The following is a 26,740-nucleotide window of genomic DNA, read 5'->3' as shown; positions in this document are numbered from 1 at the left end:
TATGACAGAGTTGAATTATACTCACATATAATAGACTTGAACTAAGTTAGTGATGTTTCTGAATGAAACATGACGAATAACTTGGACTTATTATATGGCAGAGTTCAATTATACTTGCATATAATAGAGTTGAACTAAGTTGGCAATGTTTTTGAATGAAACATGACGAATAACTTGGACTTATTATATGGCAGAGTTGAATTATATTTGCATATAATAGAGTTGAACTAAGTTGGCGATGTTTCTGAATGAATCATGACGAATAACTTAGACTTATTATATAGCAGAGTTGAATTATACTTGCATATAATAGAGTTGAACTAATTTGAATTAATCTAGGCATGCCATGTTGGCAGAGTTAAACTCAGAATGGAACTAAGTGTGTTTTAGTTAGATTAACAAAGAAACCAAGGTTGAACACCTCGGCTAGTCTTTGTTTGAATTTGACTTCGACGAAAGACTATAAACACATAATGTGAACTTAAGTGGAACTTAGGTTCACATTAGGGGACAAGAAGCTGGAATGATGAATAAACTTAAGAGCTTGGGACTTGTTGAAACTTTTTAAAAACATTTACAAGTTAGAATTGGCTTAACACTTGTTGAAATTTTAGAAAAATTTACAAATTGAAGTTAACCGAGGTAATAATGAACGAAGTATCTGAGGTACATATTACCTGAGATAACCAACCAAGTTGCCAAGCTTGGAAGGGTTGGAAGGGTGAAGTCTTGATAGAAGACACGAAGTGGAAGTGAAGAAACAAGTATACTAAATAAAGTTTAAAGAAATAACACTTGTAAAAATGTTTCGAGACATTTTTAAGTGTTAGCTTAGGCATCCCGGTTGTTGGCCAAGACAAACAATCAGGGGTATATCCGAGGTACTTTACCTCGAGGTGAATACACAATTAAGGTGTACTTTGAAGAAGTAGAAAAATATTCTAAGTATGGAGAGACATACAAACATGCAATGCATAAAGAGAAAAACAGTAAACATATAGCCAAAGGAAAGTATGCATTCATAGAAGAAACTATTTCAAAGTTAAAGGGACTTCGGCCTGGCCAAGGAAACTACTTGTTCAAATTACAAATAGGCACATCGGCCAAAAGAAAAGCTCAAATAGCAAAATATTACAACTATTCAAAAGTAAGAAGAAAAAGTACAAAATGAGGAAAATTCTAAGTTCATGCATTTTCCACAGTCTGCCCTGCCTCGGCAATTGGTGTTGTGTCAGCCTTGGCAGGCAGCTAGGCAAACCTTTCAGCTTAGACCTCGGCGTCGATCTCACACAAGGTGTCATCCAGGCACTTGTTGGCAGTCTCGACCTCGGCCTCAGAAGTGGTCATTTGAACCTCATCCTCTTTATCTTGAATCAAGTTTAGGACTTGCTCATTTAGAGTTAGGGATTTAGCCCCAGTAGAACCTTTGGCACCAGTTTCGACCTCGACTTCTTTGTCCCCCTCAGCCTCATTCTCATACTGGCTTGGAACGGGAGGGAATGACATGACAAGTCAGCTCTCGTCCCAGAGGGGCAAGTCGTTAGGGATGACCAACTCTTTCAAAACAGCCATCCAACCAACGGTGTAACCCTTATTGCATCCATATCTGACTTGCTTTTTGTATTCATCACAGACATCGGCTGCCCCTTCGGCATAGGCCTTCTCATCCATCTCCTTTATTTTGGTTAGCTTGGTGGTAAGCGCTGCTTGCAGTTCTGTCTAGGCTTGGTTGGGCCTCCTTTTTTTTGTTTCTTTTGCCTCGGCCTAGGCTACCTCGACAACATTCTCCACAGCCTCGATGCGATCCTCGACTTTAGTCTGGGCCCGTTGGGTAGCTTTCGCTTGGTCTTGCAAGCTTTAGATGCGAGCCTCGGCCTTGTTTAAGGAAGACAGGAGCTTGGCTGCCTCCTTAGTTTTGTTGGTCAGCTCTTTCTTGAACTCCTCTGTTTTGATTACAATGGAGTGACCTTGTTGGATGGCCTACAAGAAGAGAAAGAAAATTCGTTAAGTATGGAAATCCGAGTTAGATCACAAATTACAAAATATTACAAACTTACCAAAACACAGTGTTGCATCATCATTGCTTAGTTTTCATACTCGGAGAGCTCAGCCATCCGATTGATGTCGGCCGGGAGGAGAACGACGGTAGAAAGGATAGCACGGACTTCTAGACTGTCGAGTGCACTGTCCCCGGCTAAAAGAGGTCGGTCTCCGACTTTAATGGACGGGGTCCAAGGCCCGTCTGCACGAAAAACAGAGGGCTCAGGATCAGAAGACCCCTCAGACTTCGGCTTTTTGGATTTTGGTTAATCAGACGCCTTGACCTCGGCAGGCCTCTTCTTGGAAGATACAGACTTCTCTATTTCAACTAATTTTGAAATTGGCACTGTGTCCTCTGACTCCACCTCGGTGGCGCTAGGTTTGGCCTTGGCCCTTTTTGCCTTGGGTTTTTGCTGAGATTAGGAAGGAGATGAGGAATAGACCGACACCACGTCGGAAATATTGGCAAGCAGGTCGTCAAGAATGATTTTTGCGCAGTCCATTTCTTCAGCGGTGGTAGCAACAGTGACCTTGGAGCCAAAACAGATTGCTGGAAAGGCTATGGGAGGGTTAACAGCGTAGTGAGCCAATGCCTCAGATTCTTGACGTCGGCGACTGTAAGTTCTGCCAGTAGGGGCAAAAACTAGAGCTCGGTGTCGGCGTTGGTGCTGGGATGGAGGAATTAGTTGGGGGGCAAAAGTGGATGGTTACTCAATTGGGTCAGAGGTGGAGGCCTGATCTGGCCTTGGAAATGAAGCTGTTGGAGGAGTTGAAGCAGACGAAGGAGTCTTGCTACGCCTAGGAACGTCGGGCAAGGCCGACTTGTATGTTGGGATATAATTAAGTAGCAAGGGAGCTTTGCGCCGGTCAATAGGCAGGCCTAGCAGCCTTTTCAGGTCTTTGCTGAGGAAGAAAGATTGGCGGAAGTCCTTTGATGGTTGAAGAAGAGCTACAAAGGGCAGAAAGCAAACATTAGAACAGATAATCGAAATAAAATGATAAAGTCTTAAATAGAGAAGTTAACACTTAGTTCTTACCCTTATCCTCTTTAAACACCGATCAGCGCAGAGGGAAGAGATGGAGATCATCATCAGGAGCAAATTCCCAGTTACCCGATACAATCAAGTAATCATCTCCAGTACCCTTGTTAGAGTCTGGGAGGTCGGCTATGATTTTGTAGGCTATGGATCTCGGCTTGAGGTAATAAATGTAGCCTTTTTAGACTTTAGGCCACACATGGGGTAACAAAATTGGATGTCAGCTAATGTTATCCTAGAGTTTTCTCGGTTGGCTAGAGCAATTATACCATTAATAATCCTATAGGAATTGATGGCTGGCTGCATAGGGTTGAATTTGTAGTAGTGAAGGATTTCCCTAAAAATGATGTCTAAGAGAAGCCGAAGTCCACACTCAATGAATGCTACAACAGGAAAGGGCATGGAGTCCTCAACTGGCATGATAAAGTCTTCCTCTCCAGCTAACCTGACCTGAATGTCGGCTGGAATGGTAAACTCTTGCCTAAAGTACTCTAGCTTGGCAGGGGTGTCTACTCTCCATCTAAATATACCCATGATATCAGTTTAAGGTGTCTGGTGGAAGATCTCAAGAGAAAGGTTGAGGAAACCTCGGCTAAACCTTAAACATGTATTAGGGACAAGGGTTTTGAAAATTCAAGGAGGGATTTGTTTTAGTTTCTCCTAAGTATGTGATTTCTAGCAATTCCCAAACCTAAAACTACAGAAACAAGAATCAAAAACCAAAGATCTGAAATAATCAAGAAGAACAGGAAAAGAATATGATTCAGAGTTAAGAAGCATCAAAGGCAAACAAAATCCAAGAACATGAAGAATTACAAACGTTGTGAGTGTGTGAAAGCAATGTATACAAATCACAAGCAAATGCAATAACGAAACTTCGAGGAACAAGACAAATTCAAGAACAGATAATGACTCATACTAAACAAAGTACAACTACGAAAACAAATGTAATTTCCACAGCAACAGATACGGAGTGGAACATATGGCAAAACTCAAAAGGAAGATATATTGAAAAACATGACCAGGAAGTAAAAAGAAAAAACTGGGGACTTACCAAGTGAAGCTGATAAAGAGGACACCAGAATGAGGCTTACTGAAGTCAGATGGCGAGAGTAATCAGAACCAAACGATGAAATGCTCGCCAGAAGAGATGATTGGAGCAGTTGCAGGAGCTTGGAAGCATGAAAATTGGGGTTTGGAAGAGAAAAGTTAAAGAGAGAAAAGTTGAAGGCAAATTGAATTCTCAAAAGTGAAGAGACGGAGAGAGAAGGAGAAGTTTTGTCAAAAACATGAAAATGTGGTAAACCATAATGATATGCCTTGGACGATGTGTCTGTCAGGCAGCGTGTGCAGAAGCGACTCGACCTGATAGCGCGTATTAGGTACGACCCAATGCGAAAGGGACGCGTGGCGGAAACGGTTGAGAAAAACCTTGTGTGATAGCTCATGCGCAGATAAAACTCTTGAAGTTCTTGATTTAATGAAACAAAAACCTCGAATAAAGGAACGACCTCAGTTAAGGAACTTAAATAACTTGATTCTTGGTTCTTGGCCATTAATAAAGATGGATAGTTGAGTCTTGGTTATATGAAGCTAACGATCCATGATCTCGATCAGAAGGATAAGTGAATTCTTAGCCGAAGTAAAATCTGGACGAACGGTGTAGGTTTCATCACCTCAGGTTGTCGAGGTAATAGAACCTATGAGGCAGTTGTAGGGACATATTTTGTGAATGACAGCACGCGGCCAAGGTGACACCGAAGTGTCAGCCAAGGTGCCACGTGGCTTGGTCCTGATGCCGAGGTTATCTCGAATAGGCCGAGATTATCTGCGGAGATACCAGAATCCGAGATGAGCAGATAAGGAACAAGAGTCCTGGAACAAGAAAGGATCTCAATCTGGATAAAGATGAAACTCTTAGGAAGTTTATCCCTATCTAGCTGAGAATTCAGGATGAACATTGAGCCTAAGTCCACTGAAGTAAGGCTTCTACAGGGATCAGGTCAGTGCTAGCTATAAAAGAAGGGCACCCTCGTGGGTCTCAGGTATATGTGATAGACTGTCAGCAGTAAGTTCTTTCTTGTGAGTTTAAGCACAATTTGCTATCTTTGAGAGATATAGATTACTAACTTGATCGTTAGAGTGTCTCCGAGGTACATGTGATAGACTGTCAGCAGTAAGTTCTTTCTTGTGAGTTTGAGCACAATTTGCTATCTTTGAGAGATATAGATTACTAACTTGATCGTTAGAGTGCCTCCGAGTGGACGAACCACCGCCGGATTCTTATTTTTCTGTGACAAGTTGTTTGGGCTTAATCTATTCTGTCGGTGCTTTCTAACTGAGTTCCCCCTTTAATTGTGTGGTCAAAAATCAACACCTACCGTTCTAATGGTTATAATAAGTACATACGTCATTTGTAATTAATACCAATTAGGTTGCTGGTTAATAAATTATTTACTTATCCAAAATGAATTTGGTCACCGTATTTTATTTTGAAATAATTTTTATGATCTCATTAAGCTTGTATATTGTTATAATGGTGGTAATAAGTACATATGTCATTTGTAGTTAATACCATTTAGATTGCTAATTAATAAATTATTTAATTATCCAAAATGAATTGGGTCAACGTATTTTATTTTAAAATAATTTTTATGAATTCATCAATATTGTATATTGTTATAATGGTTGTAATTAGTACATACGTGATTTGTAGTTAATACCAATTAGGTTGCTAGTTAATAATTATTGACTAACAATTCAAAGAAAAATGTCATAGGCTCTAAATGAATGACTAAATATTTTATATAAGTGTGGATAAAGTGTGGACTCACACCCATATAAGACATTTGATCATTTATTTGGTAGAAAATTTTACATCCTTATCAACCCCATACCTATATAAGATATTTGATCAAGCATTTGGTAGAAAATTTTATATCCCTAACATTACTCCAATCCAAATTAACCTCCCTCAAATATGTATAAACTCCACTCCTTTGTCAATTCCACCGTCATTAAATGAAAAAGATACCCACTATTAAGAAAGAACTACCAAATTTAAGACATGAGAAAGCAAAGGAGAGGTGTTAGAGCATCTCCAACCTATCCTTCAAAACTTCAAATATGAAGAATCCTTCCTAATTTTGAGCTCCAACCCATCCTTCATTTCTTCCTCCCAAATGAAGGAGGATGGATTGATCCTTCAAATATGAAGGGAGGATGAACAAAATGAAGGAGACTCTAAAATACTATTCACTCTATATTTTTTATTATATTTGAAATAACTTTTAATGTGTAAATTTAATTTTTATAAAATTGACATCAATAAAAAGTATGAAATCATACCTTTAAAATGAGTATAATATTAAATATATTTTACAAAAATTTTAAAATTATATATTTATTAATGAACAAAAATTACTTTTTGATTGGAGTTTGAATGAAGGAGATGAAGGTTTGTGGTTGGAGTTTGAATGAATAGTGACCTCCTCTATATTTACTTTTTGAATAAAAAATATTATTTCCATCCTCTTGAGAAGAGGATGTGGTTGGAGATGCTCTTATAGTAGGGCGGAGTTCAAGCTCGACCAATATTAATAAGCTCCCGCTAATTAAAGAGGTAATACTATATGGATGAGAAATAAAAAATATGGAATCTTGCAATAACCATTCCAACAAATGGCATCTAAACAAGTGAAAAAATTACTGCCTCAAATTTTCAATTAAATTTTTTGTTGTTTATTTTGTTGACGTCATTAACTCCAATTATTAAGGTCAAGTTTGGCAATTCAAAAATAATTCATTTTTTTTTATCTTTTTTTCATCACATTACCTCTCTACTTTTCTGCACATCTTTTCGTAAAAAAATAAAAAATACACTTATATAGGTTATCCCAAACAAAAATTAATAGAGACAAATATTAATATCACAAAAATTCCTTTAAAAAGAGCGAGCCAAATCCATTTTTAAAAGAGGACAAGTCAAATTTATATCATTGAAATACTTATCAACAGTGTTCATTAATTTCTTAATATTTGCCTTCAAATAAACAAAACGGTCATAAGTATCACTTATCTAGTGCTAAATTTAATGTAAAATTTGGTAAATTTTTTTTGCTACATAAAATTCTCAAAGATAAAACTAATATAAGTAAAATTATAATGACTAAAAACAAAATATAAAGAGGATAACAAATTCTCCGTTTGAGACTTTGGTTTTTAATTAAAAAATCATTATAAATTATCACATTTTTTTTAATATTTTTTTTATAAAAAATCAAAAAATAATTAAAATGATCAACCTCCAAACGAATCTTAATTTATCTTTTTATTCAAGCCGTTAATACTTTTCTCGCAATTCTCTCAAATTTCAACACTTCACAAAACCGTTTTTCCAAAAAAAAAAAAAAGAAAAAGAAAAAACAGAAACGGTTCAATTTGTACATACCGGCCGGTTTAAAGGGTCCTTAAATCGCCGGTTCAGAAATCAGAAGAAGAATGAGAAGAGAACAAGAGGTTGATTACATATTATTACACACTACTCTCTACCGGAGGAGGAGGAGGGGGGTTTTTGTGGTTGGCTCTGAAATCTAGGGTTTTGAAAAAGTTTTTGCGAAGCTCAGAGGTAGGCAAGGTAATCTTGTAATGGTAGGGTTGGTGGGAGAGGAGGCCTAATGGAAAACCCAGACTCCGATGAGCCAGACAAGAAGAGGCCTCATTTGAACTCTGCTTCCTTCGCCATGGCTCGTCACTCCTCCGCTTCTCCCGATAACAAAACTGTTTGCCTCTCTCTCTCTCTCTCTACATAATTATAATTTGATTTGAATGTAATTTTATTTGATTTTGGTTGAATTAGCAATCCAATTAGGGTTTCAATTGTATGGAATACATATATCTTTTATAAATTTGCCAACTTTATGGAGTTGTGATGAGCATGGTTAGGGTTTTTCACTGCACAATGATTCCATTTATGCGATTATTTTATTTATATATATATATATATATATATATATTTGATAAATATTCCATTTATATGATTATGCTCAAAGGTAATAGCTTCTGCTTATGCTTGTATGAATCTGTTAGGTCTGTGTTGTCGAATTTTAGCTGCCATTGTTTGAATCATGGCCATGCTTTCCTGTTGCAATCTCTTTCCCCCTTTTATTATTATTATTATTATTATTATTATTATTATTATTATTATTATTATTATTATTGTTGTTGTTGTTGTTGTTGTTGTTGTTGTTGTTGTTATTATTATTATTATTATTTTATAGGTTTGTTTAATTCTTTGTGGGTTTGTTGGGTATGGGAAGTGATTGTGTGATGATGGCAATGTGGTGGCAATAGTGGGAGTGGCAGTGAGAAATGCTAAAGATCCACAATTTAGGGTCCACAATTCGACCACAATGACAAGGCAACACATAACTTGCCATGTCGTTGTGTGTAAATTGTAGGTTTCAATCTTTTTCCTCGATTGAACTATGCGGGATGGATTTGAGATTCATTCATTTTATTGAAAACATCAGGATACATTTGTAAGATTTTCAAAATATCATAAAATTGTGCTACTATGGTCATGGCTCTGCAATCTGCGTTTGTTACATACTGGCCATTTCAACCTGCATCTGTGGCATTGCGATAATGACTGCAATTTAAATCCTTGCTTAGAATTGGCTCCTTGCTACTTGCCTTCTTACTTTTGTTTATTTTGTAAGCTCTAGCTTTGACATCTTTTTGTTTTTTTGCTTTCCTTGGCACGTGCACTATTACTATATGCTATAAATTCTATATGGCACGGTCCCCCAAACCCCCTTCTTCTTCCGTTCACAGGACTTGCATCAAGTGTTTTTCATTCTCAAACTGTCTCTTTTACCCGTAATGAAAAGAAAATGAAAACCTTTGAGGTCACTTTTCAAAAACAAAATGAATATCTTAAAGGTTTCACTTTTATACAGGTTGATGCTGCAGTGCTCCAGTATCAGAATCAAAAACTCGTTCAGCAGTTAGATGTACAAAAGCATGAGTTGCATGACCTTGAAGCCAAAATTAAAGAATTAAAAGACCAGCAAGCTTCTTATGATAACAAGCTGATTACTGTGAACCAACTCTGGAATCAGGTGACCTCTTCTTTTGCATGCCCGGTTTCATATGACTCCTTTACAATGTTATGATTTGCGTTCTCTTATTTTGTGTGTGTGTGTGTCTGTTTTATTTATTTATTTTTTCAATTATTGCTTTGCATAGTTGCTTGATGATTTAATCCTACTTGGAGTGCGAGCTGGGGCACACCAAAATGCTTTACAAACCTTGGATCGTGTAGACCATTCTCGAGGTTATTTTTAGAATAATTTGTTTAGATGGAATTAAATTTCAGTTCATTCATTAAAGTACTGAAGATGTGTGTAAGTTCGTTCACTATTAATCAAATTTATTGATTTCCCTTCTTAGGTTCAATCCCATCATGTTCTGCGGAGGAAATATTTCTTTGTAGACTACTAGAAACAGATTCAATTGAAACAAGTCGAAGCGATGGATCCCTTAAATATATTCAAGAATCCCTTGATATACGCATTTCTTCTACTCGGGAATTGATGAAATTCTTGGAAGATACCATTAATGCTCGGAGAGCTAAAATTGAGAGCATTGCTCAGGCTTGGCATGGAAACGCATCTGCAGAAGGTCAGGATGAACTTTAATGAGAGGCCTATAGGTTATTCATTATTTTTCATACTCCTAGAGACTAATTAGAAGATAATTTTTAATGACTACTCAAAATAATCAGAAACTTGTGCTGATAATTGGTGTTGTCACAACTTGCGGTTCTCAGATGCTATAATCCAATTGTCTAAAGTTGATGATTTGATGAAAGAGGAGACTTCTTATCTGAATGAGGTGATTGATGTTCTTCACTTGAAGCATAAAGACTATGCTGATGGGATACAGGCTTATATTCATAGCCATTCAGTGGATCAATCTGAGATACATCGTCTTGCAGGTCTTTGAGACAGTTCTTCTTCCTTGTATAGTTGTATTTATATTATTAAAGCACTTAAATGCTCAATTGGACACTTTTTTTTGCAAGTTACATAAGACCAATATCTGTACGAAATTACACAAACAGGTGCACATCTTGCAATTGAGGTTACAAAGACACGTAGATTTTAGATCCCAGTGCACGCTGGCTGATAGGTAGCCAGTATCACGAGTTGTTTTTTGAGGATGCCTTGTGACTTGGATGCTGAATCTTTATTTTTATTTTTTTGTCTATCCTAAAGGTGAACTAGAAGAAAGCATGGCAGAACTTGAAGAAAGTAGAAGAAAACTTGTTAATCTGAAAATGCAGAAAGATGTGGCATCTGGGGTACATACTCCTGTTGTGGGTGCAGTAAACGGGAGCTTGTCACCTGAAAAAACTACAGAAAAGACAATACATTTACGGGAATTGAAGGATTCCATTGAGGAAACTAAGGTGCTATCTTGTAATCGTTTCTCTCTCTCTCTCTCTCTCTCTCTCACACACACACACACACACACACACACACAGACACGCACAGATTTTAATGATGAATAAATGATGCAGATACTGGCAGCAGACCGTCTTTCTGAGCTTCAAGATGCACAGGAGGACAATCTAACCCTGTCAAAACAGTTGCAAGATCTTCAGGTCCTTAAGTTGAATTTCTTGAGCTAATTGCCCATACTTGCATTGTGACTAAGAAACTGGACTAGATTAAATTTTGGCAAGTTATGAATTTTTATGTAGTCATTTTGTATTCTTGTAGGACGAACTGAAGGATGAGAAATATGTCTATTCTTCCCGTCTTTACACTTTGCTGAATGATCAGCTCCAACATTGGAATAATCAAGTGGAACGTTATAAAGGACTAACAGATTCTCTGCAGGTTAAACTGCTTTGTTTTATGTTCTTACTTGTGCTTTTGATGCTGCTTCAACTGTATGGTGCATTTTAATAGTTAATAATAGGCTGACAGGTCGACTCTCGTCCGAAGGGAGAAGGAATTTAATATTAAAATAGAATCACTAGATGCTGCGAGGAATGCCGTTGACAATGCTGAGTCTGAGATTGAAGAACTAGAGCTTCAACTGCAGAAGTGCATTATGGAAAAAAATGAGCTAGATATTAAAATGGAAGAAGCTGTCCAAGATTCAGGTTAAATTGGTTATGGTTCATGTTTGTTTTTTTATCAATTAGCTTTAATTTTCTAAAAGGTGTTATCTGCTTCAGGTAGGAAAGATATTAAAGCAGAGTTTCATGTGATGGCATCGGCTTTGTCTAAAGAAATGGGAATGATGGAAGCTCAGCTGAACCGGTGGAAGGAAACAGCTCATGAAGCCCTTTCCTTACGCGAAGAAGCCCAGACATTGGAAGCTTTATTGGGCGAAAAGGTTCTGTTTGAATGCGATTGGATGATTTTTAAATTTTATTTATTTATTTGTTATCATAAAATTTGATATTTAATGAACCGGGGTGTCCATTTTCGATTCCCTATTTGAAAACACATGAGGAGCAGCCTTAAAGAAAATAAAAGATCTGACATTGGCTGTTTATTTTGTAATAATCTCTTCCTATGAACTTGGTGAAATTAGTAGCAGATTGCTTAAGTTGAAGTTCAGGATCAGGATTACTCCCTCATAAAAGTTCATGGAACTGCACTATCTATTTGTTTTTCTAGAATAGAGCTACTAGTACTTCCTGATAAAAAGTTCGTGGAATGGCACTGTCTACGTGGTTCTAAAACCTTATTGTCCTTTTGCTACATACGCTTTTGGTATCTTGTTATTCAGCCTGCTGTGTTGAAGTGAGTTTATTTTCTTTCTTAAAGTCTTCCCTCTCCTCCCTTCCAATGATAGGCACCACCAAAAAGAAGTAAAAAGGGGAAGGAAAAAAAAACGGTGAGGTGACAAAATGGCAAAGTTATATGCACCTGTATGGCTGTCTGAGGTGGATGTGAGGGGATATTTACCGATTTACTAAGGGGAATATCCTTGCTTAGACTTGATCATGCAACCTCACATAATGGGGTGCAATGGTAATTCTAGTAGGCAATAATGCCATGTTGGACTGAGGATTGTTTTGTTCAGCATATACTTTACATAAATCTCGAAGACAGAACTTTTGGAATCCAATGATCAAAAATTAAAGACTAATTATTATTTTTAGGAACTTTGTTGCAGGTTTTCTGAGTTACTAGAACTTGATTTTCAGTGTCTCGATATCCATTGGATAGCATTTGTTTTTTGTTATATAATGTCATTTATGGTGAATTTGTTGTATCTTCTGAGATTTACCCAGTCTTTTATTGCTGGTAGACTAGTGAACAGACAAGCTTGGCAGATAAATGTGCTGAACACACAGCAGAGATCAAATCTCTAAAGGCACTTGTAAGTTTCTCTACCCTAGTCTTGATTTTGATGCCTCTTGCATATGAGGTGTATGGTTCTCTTTCTGAACATTCTAAAATAATATTTGATTTTGATTCTTGACAACCATTCTATGAATAAAAACATTTTTTATGTTAGAATTTACCATAAACCTACCACCACTACCACCTCACCTACTCCACTAAACCTAACCCACTACACCACTACCACCTCCACTTCACCTACTCTCCACCTACTTCACCCACTTAAACCTACTCCACTAAACCTAACCCACTACACCACTACCACCTCACCTACTCCACTAAACCTAACCCACTACACCACTACCACCTCCACTTCACCTACTCCTTACCTACTACACACTCACCCTCTTCTATATATAGGAATCATGAATCATTGTAATATACAACAATCTTGTAATGTATCAAGACATCAATCAATAATAAGATCATCAGAAACATTTATTCTCTCTGTATTTTTCTCTTTATACATTGATTTTTTACATGGTATCAGAGCAAGGTTAACAACCTAGTCATTCTGCTTCACCGGCGGGCGGCAGCCTTCCATCCGCTGCCACGAATCCCATAACTGAATCATCGGAATAGTCGCCGTCGTCCACGGCTTCACCAATTTTCTGCTGACCAGCAGGCTGATGCCCTCCTCAGATGCATCTGCATCGCCTCCAAACATCTGGCTCAAAAGTTCTTCTGGCATGCCACCTCCAGCATGTGTTATCCTGAATTCCAAATGCACAAGCTGAACAGATTGTCCTAAACGATCTTTGGTCAAATTAGCAGCAACAACGATCTGGCCTCCATTTGGTGTAAAAGTCACCGACATTAACAAGAAATCGGCTAGGACCTGTTGAAGCCTCAGACTATCTCCATACAGGGTTTCAGACATGGTCTCTTCTGTTAAATTATTAACTATTCTAATACCTTTCCCATTGCTCTTCATTGTTACTTGGCTAATGGAAGCAACCAATACTTCATGAAGAGTAAACTGAACCATCTCAAGATCGGAGTACCCGTCAATGATGGAATCAAGATCTGTGTCATCAAGAATTTTATTCATCTGACTCTGGCACTGGGCACTGGTACACAGAAGCTGTGTCTGTCCTTTTCCCAACTCCATTCCCTCCATCAATCCACGGCTTCACCGGCGAGTCGAGCTGGCTCATTCAGCCTTTACAGCTGCACCTCCATCAGAAGGATCTGCAAAACCTTTGGCCTAACCATGGTTCTCTTTTTTCATCTCTCTTTCCTTCTCTCACTCTCTCGGCAGCTTTAACAAAAACAAATAAAATAAACAATACTCACCAACAACAAATAACATAAATAAATATATCAGCACATGCATTGAACCTCCTCGGGCCACCCATTCACTATTCTTATTTTAACATATTTTCCATTTTAACATATTTTAACATCTTTTCCACCCAACACCATCATCACATTTTCCACTTTTTTTTTTAAATATATATATATATATATCTATTTTTTTTTCTTCTTTCCACATGGAGAAAAAAATAAATAAATAAATAAATAAAATAAAATTAATAAATAAATGCTGTCTGTCATCTCCATCATTTGCCTTCATTTATTCCACCCACCAAGCGCCTATGCTTTCCCCATTAATACATTTTTTATTTTTATTATTCTTATTATTCTTCCCACCTTTCTGTTTTTTTTTTTTCATTATCTATTCCTCATCACCATGCTCTTCAACAACAACAGAACACAAAATAAAATAACATAAAAATAAACAAACATAAAAAAAAAAAAAAAAAAATTACAAATTTGCACACCAACTCATATTTTATTCATCTCCGGGATCACTCCCGATCACAATTTTACACATAAAAAAAAAAAAAAAAAAAAACAAACAAACACAAACAAAAACAACGGCTTTGTTTTCTTTTCTGCAGACGGCCACACACCGACATCCCTTCTCTACTCTGCCGCCGGTCTCTTCTTCTTGCCTCCGTCCTGGACGGCCCTTGCCGGTGTTGCCTCCGTGTTTCCCACTCCACTGGGCATGATCACTACTCCCTACTCCTCTACTGCAGCATATGGCGGCCCTCCAAATCGGAACATCACGGTGGCCTTCCGCTTCAGCTCCTTATTTTCTGCCTTTAGCACGCTTATCTCTGCTCGCGCATCCTTATACATGCGTTGGAGCAGAGCCAGCTGGGAGTTTAACTGCTGCACCTCATTTGCCCTACTCTGCAGCCGGTTCGACAAGTTTGTGACCGCCGTCATGGTTTCCACACAGGACTTCAAAGTATACTGATTGGCTTCAACATCTGACTGCACTGCCATTCTTTGCTCCACCGACCGCATCGGAAAGTTCAACGGAGCAAACTCCGGGGCGCTTGGTTGAGGTTCCAGTGCCACCGCACCAGTTATTTCTCTTGTGGACTCGTTCAGTTCTGGAAAGAGCGTAAGCAGACCACGGGAAGAGGAGGCCATGTTCTGGGTAGCTGAACGGGAAGAAGAGGCCATGTTTTTTGGGTTGCTGAGTGTTTCAGAGAAGCAGCGATTACCGATTGGTACTATCAGACAGGGTTGGTTACAGAGTGTTTCAAGATTTGCAGCTCTTCGAGACAAGCTCTCTGAGAATGCAGAGGTTTCAACTGGTTTGTTATACTTCCAAGCCTCAGCCTCCGCTTCGCTTTATAAAGACCCTGACGAAGAGGCCGACACGCGTTCTGTCGGTCACGTGCATCGCCGCGTGTCTGGCGCGCCTTTTGATGGCTCGCCGCTCGATGATTTCTGTCGGGTAGGGGTGAGCATGGTCCGGATTGGACCGGATTGGGGTAAAACCAGGACCAATCCGTTATCTACGGTTCCTGAAAAATTAAAACCAATCCAATCCGTTTAAATCATGGAACCAATCCGAACCAATCCATTTAAATACGGATTGGATCGGTTTAGGACCACGGATTCACATAATTAAATAACAAAAATATATATATATATAACACTTTAATTTCATAAAAATATAAATATAGCGCTATATCATTTCCATAATAGCAACATGTTTTTCTATAATAGTGACATATTGTTCTTGAATTTAAACAACCATAAGAAAATACAAACAAAAGTAATAAAATAAGATATTATACGGTTTTAGGTTTGAGTTTAGATTTTATATAGAATAAAAGAAGATACTATGGGGGAGGATATACAATAAAAATATAGACTATTTGTATACGGTCCGGATCGGTTCCAATCCGAAACCGCGGGGTTCAATCCAGAATCAATCCGTGGACTACGGATTTTTAATTCTTCAATCCGGAACCGAACCGCGGATTCAAAAAACTAATCCAAACCTATCGGATTGGACTGGACTGGATCGGATTACGGATTTCACGGATTCCTTGCTCAGCCCTACTGTCGGGCACATCTTTTGATAAAGTGGGCGCGCCTTTTGAGGGCGCGATTTTTGAGGGCTCGATATATATATCTACATGTATCTCTTTTGGGCAGCCTATATACACACTCATATAGTGTCTTCTACAACGGTCCGGCATGACCTCGTAAACTGTCCTACTACATCTGTCCGGCACACCTTTTTATGGATTGGGCACGCCTTTTTGATGCCACACCTTTTGAAAGATTGGGCACACCTTTTGAGGGTGCGAATTTTTAAGGGGTCCGACAAGACTCTGTAAACTGTCCCGACATTGATTCCGGTTAGCTCCTTTATGGGTCCGACAAGACTCTGTAAACTGTCCCGACATAGATTCCGGTTAGTTTCTACAAGGGTCCGACAAGACTCTGTAAACTGTCCCGACATAGATTCCGGTTAGTTTCTACAAGGGTTCGACAAGACTCTGTAAACTGTCCCGACATTGATTCCGGTTAGTTTCTACAAGGGTCCAGCAAGACTCCGTAAACTGTCACAACATTGTCTGCTACAACGGTCCGACATGACCCCATAAACTGTCTTCTACATCGGTCTGATACTGCCATCCAGTGTCCTGTACAACGTTAAGACACCACCATCCAGTGTCTTCACCAACGGTCTGACACGACCATACAGTGTCTCCTATCCTTTTTTATTTTTATGTATTTTCTTGTTTTGTTCCTCTTTTCAAACTCAAGTTGGTTAGTTTCTATCCTCCTTGAGTTTGCGGGGGGCTGTTAGAATTTACCATAAACCTACCACCACTACCACCTCACCTACTCCACTAAACCTAACCCACTACACCACTACCACCTCCACTTCACCTACTCTCCACCTACTTCACCCACTTAAACCTACTCCACTAAACCTAACCCACTACACCACTACCACCTCACCTACTCCACTAAACCTAACCCACTACACCACTACCACCTCCACTTCACCTACTCCTTACCTACTACACACTCACCCTCTTCTATATATAGGAATCATGAATCATTGTAATATACAACAATCTTGTAATGTATCAAGACATCAATCAATAATAAGATCATCAGAAACATTTATTCTCTCTGTATTTTTCTCTTTATACATTGATTTTTTACATTTTATCAGCAAAATATGAATAAGCTCCTATTAGTAACTTGTGAAGATGAAATTGCTGCAGATTGAGAAGATGCAAAAGGAAAAAATGGAACTGCAAATCCTATTAGATATGCTGGGGCAGCAAATTTATGACAACAGGTACATCAATAGGATGGTGCTAAATTAGGTATTTGGGAACCTACTGAGGTAGGTTCTGGGCATTGTAACATTAAGCAGTAAAGAAAGAGAAAATTAAATGCATTGTTTTAACAAAATAGAAAAGGGCACGCATACGGTTGTACTTTCTGATTTTGGAATGCATGTACTACAATGTTATGTTTCACAAAGGAAGACCTATGATGAGTGATGAAAATATTTACAACTGTATGTTATCCTCTCCTTATGTCCTTAGAAGTTAGAACATAGATCTCTCTCTCTCTCTCTCTCTCTCTCTCTCCCCTGAGAAATTTCAGTAGCTGTTCTTGCAAATTCAATGATCATGTGTCTGAGTCAGATCAGAATGAGTGGTGGACTCAGTGTTAATATGATGATTGAAGGGACCTTTGGCATTATCTTCACCACTCTTAATCTGCTGATTGAAGAAACCTTAGGAGTTTGAAACCAGGGCTTTATCTGAATTTGGTACTTCTTGCTGCTGTTACCAATTTGTCTCCAGGCCTCCAGCTGTGACTGGAATGCTTAGATCTGAGTTTGTGATATGTTTTTCACTCTGAATCTCATTTTTGCCCATTTTAAGTTACCAATGTAGATGCTCTGTAAGACTGAAGTCTAGTTGTTAGAGTTATCTAATTTTGATTCATTTCTTTCTTTGTTTGGTAGAACGGAAAAATATGCAGGCATGTAATTTTATGGATATGTGTTCAAGGGCATTCAATAGTCGTACCCAATGCATAAGACTATTGCTTACACTGGGGTCTAGGAGGCTTGTGTGCTGGCAAATTAGCTTTTATTTGTTACCCATTGTAATTTTAATTTAAATTTTATATAATTTTTCCCAAGAGTAGAAGCCACTAAAAGCATGAGGCTAGATTGAGAATCCATTTACTATTATGATGGGATTTGTCTAATACTTCCCATCAGATATGTGCTTAGCAAACATAGTCATCAATTCAATTTTGTTATATATCTGTATTTAACAGTGTCGTTATATGTATTTTTATTGCATAATTGCTATAAATTGAGTAAAGTTTCATTTTAGACACTTTATATAAAACACCATTTATCCCACAAAATAGACTAAAAATATAAAAAAAATACATTTATTTTTTTGTTGAGTTCACATATCCTTCAATTAAAGGTTTGATTGGTTGGATCCCTGGATGCACATCTACAGTCGACAACCGTACTAGAGTACACGTTGCATAGTTTATGGTGCATAATTATATTTGTCTCTTATAAAAAATAATAATAATTATATTTTTCTGTTGATTAAGTTTAAACATTTTGGGTTCTAGAGATTTAATGGAAATCAAAGAATCGGAACAGAGAGCTCGCTCACAGGCTGAACATCTGAGAAATGTTTTGGATGAACATGGCCTGGAATTGAGAGTGAAAGCTGCTAATGAAGCTGAAGCTGCCTGCCAACAAAGGCTTTCTGCTGCTGAAGCTGAAATAGCTGATTTAAGGGGTAAATTGGATGCTTCTGACAGGTTTAATTCTGACTCTGCTCTCTGAAATGTGTGCACATTTGGTATTTTTTCATCCTGCAGTAGCAATATAAGATAATTCTTTTGGTAGTATCATATTAGAGGGTGGCCATAGCACAATGGTATGGTTGCTCCATTGTGACCTGGGTGTCCCAGGTTCAAAACACAGAAATTACCTATCCATACGTAGTGGTAAAGCTGGGTACATCTGACCCTTCCCAGGCCCTGCTATAGTAGGAGCTCATGTACTGGGCTGGCCTTTTTTGTGGTGGTATCATATTAATGCTCATCTTTTTCTATTTTAATAATCTTTATGATGCTACTCTGGATGTTACTATATTAATTTTCAAATTCTCCTGGAAGTGGTTTCATGTAAACAATAACATCGATATTATTATTTTAATTGTCAGAAATTAGAATTCTCTTACTCTGAAAAAGAGAGGTAATTGCTTATAAACCAGCTTTGCCTTGCAGTCCCTGGATGTTTCATATGGTATTCAGAATTTGTAATTAAATTGTCTGTCATCCTTACACATAACTGAGCAACTTTATATAGTGATAAAAATGCTACCATATTGTTAACATGGTGAATTAAAAATTACCACTAGATCATTTTTTTTTTTACCCATCCCTTTCCCCTTTTCCTATACAAACTCACTAGATAAATTTTTTATTAAGTTCGTGACAGTGTTTGCTGTCACTTCATCTACAGGGATGTTTTAGAGCTGAAGGAGGCTGTTAAAATTAAAGATGGTGAATCGGAGGCTTATATTTCTGAAATTGAGGTCTGATGATTATGTTTAAGTCCTCAGATAACCATGTAATTTTTCTTGTTCAATGTTGTGATGTTTTTTGTGCCTTGATCCTGCCTTTATTTCTTCTCACCATTCTGTTTTTCTTTCTTACACTCATTTACTTTATTTGCAGACTATTGGTCAAGCATATGAAGATATGCAGACTCAGAACCAACATTTGTTGCAGCAGGTGGCTGAAAGGGATGATTATAATATCAAGGTCTGTATTGTAGTTCCTTGCTTCTCCTTTCTTGTTTACCATCTTATTGTTTGTTGTTATGTTATGTAATATTTTAGTATCGTACGCTTCATTATACGTATGTATTGATTCAATATGTTTAAGTGCAAATCAATACGTATAGCCAATACACATTTTATGTTAAAGGAGGGTGGCCTTGGAGTGTGGTGGCTGTGGTGAATGGGGAGTGGTGGTGATGGGTGGCCGATTTTGGGATGGTAGGGGAGATGTGTTTTTTTTTAGTTGTAAATCTGTTTGATTTACAGATGACTAACAATACAAGTGTTATGGAATTTATCTAGACCAGGGGAGGGTGGTGCAAATAATTGTCAAATTGTGGGGTTAGCTGTTTTTCTTCATGGATTAGGGAAAGTGGATGTAGTTTACCCTAGTAAAATAGAATATTATTAAGATAAGGAGGATTTTTTTTTTTCTTGTGTTTTTGTCCAACTTTTGGACAAATATGTACTCGTCTATATGTAGTTTCTTATGCAATTGATTTATATACTCAATTATATTAGGTAAAGCTTAAAATATTCTACTATGGATAAACTATTTGAGAAATAAAAGTGGAAGATTAAAAAGGAAAAAGCTTGAGATCCAAGTCAGTTATTGATTGATTTAAAAATCGAAAAATGTCTGAGACCCCTAATAAAGCTCTCCCAATTATGTGACATGTTAGGTGTCAACTTTTGATTCGTCACACTCAACTATGTAGGGCCCAACGACATTGCCACATCATTGTGGGTGAATTGGGAGACCTCAATTGTGGGTCTCCAGCATTTCTCTTAAAAATCAACTACTAAGACCCAAGCCCGTCACATCATTAGGAGTGAATTTAGAGGTCACGTTTTAGGGATCTCTAGCATTTCTCAAATAAATATTAAAACGTCAATGGTGATTTAAGATAATATGGAAAACATATTATACGATTATTAAGAGAGAAATTTTGAAGGTAAATTTGATTGGAGGATACACTAATGTTCTGAAGGGTTACATCTTTTGGAGTAACGATGTACAAACAAAAAATTTATACAAAATTTTCATACATAATGATGTGCCTTTCACTTTAAAACAAAACACCCATAAAGATGGCTAATATTTACAACACTGCCACTGCTACATCATTCTTGTAGTATTTTATGTATGAAGAAAGTTTTCCCCTCTTTTGTTATACTTAATTTTATCTCGTCTATATCATTAAGTATTCATCTATACATATCTTTAATTCTAGGAACCTCACTTTTGGAATGTTAATGATTATGCATTGGTTAATGTTCTGTTCTCAGGAGGTGTTTATGTTTTTTTTTATAAATAATTTATTTTCTACCTATTTTTGTGATGTTAAAAAATCTTACAATACACGATTCAAAAAATATATTTATATATACATGATTCATATTCTGATTTGACAACTTCTGTGTAGTTTGATGCTAGTGCTGGTAGTTCCTAATTTTTTATTTATTTATTTATTTTGGTGGTACTGCAGCTGGTTTCTGAGAGTGTGAAGACAAAGCAGGCACAGAGCTTTCTACTATCTGAGAAGCAGGAGTTAGCAAAGCAATTCCAGCTGGTTAACACAACACTAGAATCTCTGAAGTTGAGGATTGCTGACAGTGAAGAGCAGGTAAGGTTTCTGAGTGGTTTATAAACAAAGTTGCCTCTTTATCTTCCTCCAACCTAGTTTGGAACTCTGCAGATGAAAGTTTGCATCGATGAAGCTCTAAAATCTACTCAAGAAGATAGACACCTTGCAGTCAACCTGGAAAAGGCAAAGTGGGAATTGGCAGATGCTGAGAAGGAATTGAAGTGGCTGAAATCCGCTGTTTCTTCTTCTGAGAAAGAATGTGAGCAGATACAGAGAAAGATGGATGAAATCCAAATGGAACTGGACAGTGAAAGGTGTTAAATCTTTTTTACCTTTTTACTTTTCAAACTTGGGCATTTCATTTAGAGTGATGTTATATGTTGCAAACTTGTGTCTGATGATTCCAAGCATGCTACTGGAGTTTGGGAATATAATCATTGAACTTTTTTGTGAAGTATGAGAAAAATTTCTATGCAATCATTGCCTAAGCCAGATTCTCCATTAACTAAATCGAGTCCCTGAAAAACCAGGAGCGAGAGGAAGAAGCTTGATGAAGAGCTCGTGGAATTAAACATGAAGGTTGCCAAGATGAGTTCTGAAAATGGGGAGGCTGCAATACAGAAACTCCAGGATGAAATCAAGGATTGCAAGGCTATTCTCAAGTGTGGTGTGTGTTTTGATCGGCCAAAGGAGGTAAAAATACATGGCAGGTTACACATTTGAACAACTTCACTTCTTTTATTTGTTTAGATTTGGATTCGTGTCATTCCATTTTCTAATGTAGTCAAACTGTCTTGTCCATCTGCCAATGCTGCTGTTCTTAAAGCACATTAACTGTGTTTTTATATATTTGTGCGTGGTAATTGATTTTGGGTTATGTTTAATTGGCAGGTTGTAATAGTTAAGTGCTATCATCTATTTTGTAATCCCTGCATTCAAAGAAATCTAGAGATCCGCCATCGGAAGTGTCCTGGCTGTGGAACTGCATTTGGGCAAAGTGATGTCCGGTTCGTAAAGATTTGATTTGAGGCAGAGAGAGAGGCATATATCTGTATAGTTTCCATTAGCTTTGGGTTTATATAGCTAGTGTTTGCATCTAATTGTGGGAGCCTGGAGCCCAAATCCTTTGAAGTTGTGTCTATTTCTTTGATGTCTTCCGGGGTCATGGTGTTCCATGTGCACTAGGAAAAAACCCCCCCCCCCCCCAAAAAAAAAAAATGCAAAAAACCAAAAAACCAAAAAAAAAGAAAGAAAGAAATTTGTATTATTTTCTTGATGAAGAAACTCAAAGACTGTTTGTAAAGCTTATTGACTACAGTCTTGACAGGTGAAACTGAAGTGTTGACAAAGTCTAGTGTTTTACAGGTTTTTTTTTTCACAGTGAATTTCTACTTGTTAGATGGTTTTTATCCAAAATGGATAAAGCATTGTGACAGCATTTTGAAATGCACCACCAGATTGAATCTATGTTTGAATAGATTTTAATTTATTTATCATACTCAAGAAAAACTAAGGATTTTAACCATATTTCCAAAACACCCTTAAGTATTTAAGATGGTTATTGCTGAATTTCTAGTGCTAAAGTAGGGTGTTTGGCATAGTTTGCGTTATACCGGTGTAAGGTTTCGAGCTCAATTCTTATAGAAAAGAGTTTAATATCTTTGTGCGTTTTATTTTTACTTTTTTATTTTTACTTTCTAGCTATTGTAGAGTAGTAGTCTTATTTAATTTGATAATGTAAAATAAAAAACTATTAAATATTATAGGGAAATTTAGCTATAAATTCCTTTTACCTTCCGTTCATTGTTAAAAGGATTAAGAAAAAAATTATATTTTCTAAATCCCTTCATAATTATAAAATTTTGCATAAAGGACAAAATTTATTATTTAAATATTTTATTAGACTATTATACCCTCAACTAAATTTCTTCACCTTCTCCACTCACTCTCTCCTCACCTTCTCTGCTCTTTTACGAGTTCTCTGTTATGATTCTCAATATTCTTCGATCTTCTCCTACGTCGATTCAGTTTTTCGATCACTCTCCGGCGGTTCATATGTCGCCGCCGGTGTCTTCCTCAAGGCGGTGGAACATGATCGAAGCCTCAACAAAGCAAACGCACAAACAAATTCTCTCTTTTCCTTCTTTCTTCCGTTCCTAGGGTTTGGATTGGATTCGTTCGAAGCTCTTGTGATTTCAACCAAAATTGTGAATATACCTAAATCACTCTCAGTTGCAGAGAATTTTCTTTGAATGGCGCATAGGTTTCGCAGTGGAAGAGATCGTCGAAGATGATCGGAGAAAGCTTCGACGACGTCGACATATCGCCTTCCAATTCTCATGAAGTTCATGTTCTTGCCGTTGATGATAGCCTCATCGATCAAAAATTCGAATTATGAAAGAGTATAGAGACGAATCACGCGACTGTTCAAAATTTTCATATTTGAACACAGTTCTTTAGATTTTTCATATATATATATATGTGTGTTTGTGTGTGTTTGTGTGTGTTTGAGGGACAGATTTTTCATTTGGATAGTGTTGTTAAGTTCTTAAATTGATCTATTGATGAGTTGTTACTATGTTCTCTCAACTTTTTATTGTAAAATTGTTTTTGATTTTGATAAATTTTTGTGTCGTGAGTGAGCAATATGATTGTGTATATGTAATAGATAACAGAGAAGCCAAAGAGGTAATACGAAAGAGCCAAGTAACTGTGAAGAAACAGAAGAACGGTGGTTGTGAATGATCTAATTTCATTTGATAGAACCAGAGTAAAATTTTACTCTGGTTCTATTGCTCTGTTTTTTTCATTTGACAGAACCAGAGTAAAATTTTACTTTTATACAAAGTAAAATTTTACTTTTAGCTTCAGAGTCTCACAGTTTACTTGTTTTTCAGAGTAAAATTTCACTTTTATACAAAGTAAAATTTTACTTTAGTTTCAGAGTGTAACATTTTACTCTTATTCCGAGTAAAATTTTACTTTTGTACAGAGTAAAATTTTACTCTGAAATACATAGTGAAGATGGCTTAATAGGAGAGCTGATAGATATGAAGGTAATATAGTAAAAGAAACAAGTTTTAAAATATCAGGAGGTTTTGAAAGTACTTATATAATTCTTGTCCTTTTGAAAGACAAATTAGATGGTGAGGGGGCTATCACCAAATCCCCCAATATTATAAGTCATTTTTCATATTTCCAGTCATTTTAAGTAGCAAGTGATTAAACTTCTAGTCAATTGTGCTTGATTGCAATCCCTAAGACCATCTTTAATAATTTATTAAATTTATCATCAAATTTAAATTTGATAAAAAAAATTATTTTTCACTCCTTCAACAGGTCATCAAATCCATCATTAAATTCAGGATTTTTCAAATTTTTCATCAAATTGAAAATAGCTGTCTTTTATCAAATTACTGTTCATTATCGTTGAATTTTTGTCACTGGATATCCCTTAGATGACCACTTCAAGATAAAAATTTATGAAAAAATTATACTAGCCAGTTGACCGGTGATTTAATAAAATCTTAAGACCTTCTATTAGAGCATTTGATATCAAAATGAGCTTTTACTCAAATTTTATATTAAAAAAAAAACACACACAATTGGAGATGCCCTATTGCCTTCCACCTTAATTGCATTAACAAATTAGGCAATGTTTTAAAATGATAAATGGCTACCTAGTTATTACAGTGTTCAAAATTCATTATTAAATTAAGATTATTTTTTGTTTTTCATTTCTCAGTTTTTGGGTTAGTGGAATACAATTAGAAATTAAAAAGGTAGTAAAAAGAATAATTACAAAAAAATATAGTGGAGGAAAAAACGAAGCAAATAAATATTTGGGTGAGAGTTGGGTTAAAATAATTCATTAAATGATAAAATATATTAAAATAATTAATAAAATTGTTCGTGATTCGGTTGTAGTTGGAGAACCTCCAATTTGTCATTCATCCATTGGATTGGCGTTGGAAAAAATCAATCTACATCAGCCCGTCGGATTGACGGATGCAGATTGAACAGATTGTCGGATTGATAGATGGATGGAAATTGATTTGGCGGTTTAAACTTTTACAAATTTTAAACATAATATAATAACTTGTCAACATTTTTTTTTTTTTTTTGATAACAATCCAACTTAACATAACTAAAAGATTATCAAGTAAATTGTTAAATATCAATAATAAATACCTATAAGAAAACCATGTATTATCAAAATTATTTCATTACTTTTTTTTTATTCAAAAACTATTTAACTTGATTTTTTTTTTAATGACAAAATTAAGTATTATCAACACTTGTCATTTGATAAAAAGATTTCCAAATTGAAAATAAATTGAAAACATATCAGAATATCTAAACTCTTTTTTAATTGAAAATACAAACAGAATATCTAAACAAATTGAAAACACAAAGTCTTACAAATTATTAGAGGTGCTCGCGGTTTAGCAGTTCGGTTGTGGCCAAAGGAATCTCAAATCCACCATCCGTCCAAAACTAGGTTGATTGGAAAAAAAATCAATCCACAACCATTCCCTCGTTATCACGCATCCGTTCAAAATGAAACAAATCGGTTCGGTTTGGTTGGTTCGGGCGGATTGGAATATCCGCTAAACACCCCTAATAGTTAATAAAATAAAATGTCACATCCAATACATAGGGTTCGTTTGGGATATGGATTGAATTTTTAACTTTTTGGCTATTTTAGTCTGGGACTAAAAAGTCTCATTTTTGATAGACATTTTGATTTTTTTAACTTTTATAAAAGAAAAAATGAAATCATTCTGGTTTAGATCTGACATTTTATTTTATTGGCTTTAGCATATTTCGTCATTTTGTAACTGAAATAGCCTTTTAGCCCCAAAACTAGGCATGTCATACGAATGCATAATCATTTTACTTTTTCTCTTATAACTTGTCAACATTTTTTTTTTTTGGATAACAATCCAACTTAACATAACTAAAAAATTATCAAGTAAATTGTCAAATATCAATAATAAATACATATAAGAAAACCCTGCATTATCAAAATTATTTCATTACTTTTTTTTTATTCAAAAACTATTTAATTTTATTTTTTTAAAAATGACAAAATTAAGTATTATATTTTTCACACAAAAATACTAAATATTGACACTTGTCATTTGATAAAAAGATTTTCAAATTGAAAATAAATTGAAAACATATCAGAATATCTAAATTTTTTTTCAATTGAAAATACAAACAGAATATTTAAATAAATTAAAAACACAAAGTCTTACAAATTATTAGGGGTGCTCGCGTTTTAGCGGTTCGGTTGCGGCCAAAAGAATCTCAAATCCACCAACCGTCCAAAACTAGGTCGATTGGAAAAAAAAATCAATTCATAACCGTCCGCTCGTCATCACGCATCCATCCAAAATGTAGTGGATCAGTTCTATTCGGTCGGTTTGGGCGGATCGAAATATCCGCTGAACACCTCTAATAGTTAA

At 36.3% G+C, this 26,740-nt stretch overlaps 1 protein-coding gene across 2 annotated transcripts; it reads left to right on the top strand.

Moving 5' to 3' along the window:
- The first annotated feature begins 7,435 nt into the window (after window positions 1–7,435).
- HUB2 (histone mono-ubiquitination 2) lies at window positions 7,436–22,618 on the top strand. 2 transcript variants are annotated; one of them, XM_028263708.2, is made up of 19 exons: window positions 7,436–7,858; window positions 9,038–9,199; window positions 9,327–9,414; window positions 9,531–9,761; window positions 9,910–10,077; window positions 10,358–10,551; window positions 10,663–10,746; window positions 10,865–10,984; window positions 11,067–11,253; window positions 11,329–11,489; window positions 12,414–12,485; window positions 17,065–17,141; window positions 18,458–18,652; window positions 19,362–19,434; window positions 19,577–19,663; window positions 21,171–21,308; window positions 21,381–21,583; window positions 21,800–21,962; window positions 22,161–22,618. In XM_028263708.2, the coding sequence occupies exons 1-19, from the start codon at window positions 7,754–7,756 to the stop codon at window positions 22,290–22,292; spliced, it is 2,640 nt and encodes an 879-aa protein (XP_028119509.2). In that variant the 5' UTR covers window positions 7,436–7,753; the 3' UTR covers window positions 22,293–22,618. The 2 variants fall into 2 exon arrangements, with proteins under 2 accessions (XP_028119509.2, XP_028119508.2); XM_028263707.2 differs by having other exon boundaries at window positions 21,366–21,583.
- The last annotated feature ends 4,122 nt before the right edge of the window (window positions 22,619–26,740 follow it).

This window comes from Camellia sinensis, chromosome 12 (assembly GCF_055761805.1).
Source record: "Camellia sinensis isolate YWXY chromosome 12, ASM5576180v1, whole genome shotgun sequence".
NCBI lineage: Eukaryota > Viridiplantae > Streptophyta > Magnoliopsida > Ericales > Theaceae > Camellia > Camellia sinensis.
The sequence above is the reverse complement of the archived record's forward strand: the minus strand, read 5'-3'. Positions and strand labels throughout refer to the sequence as shown.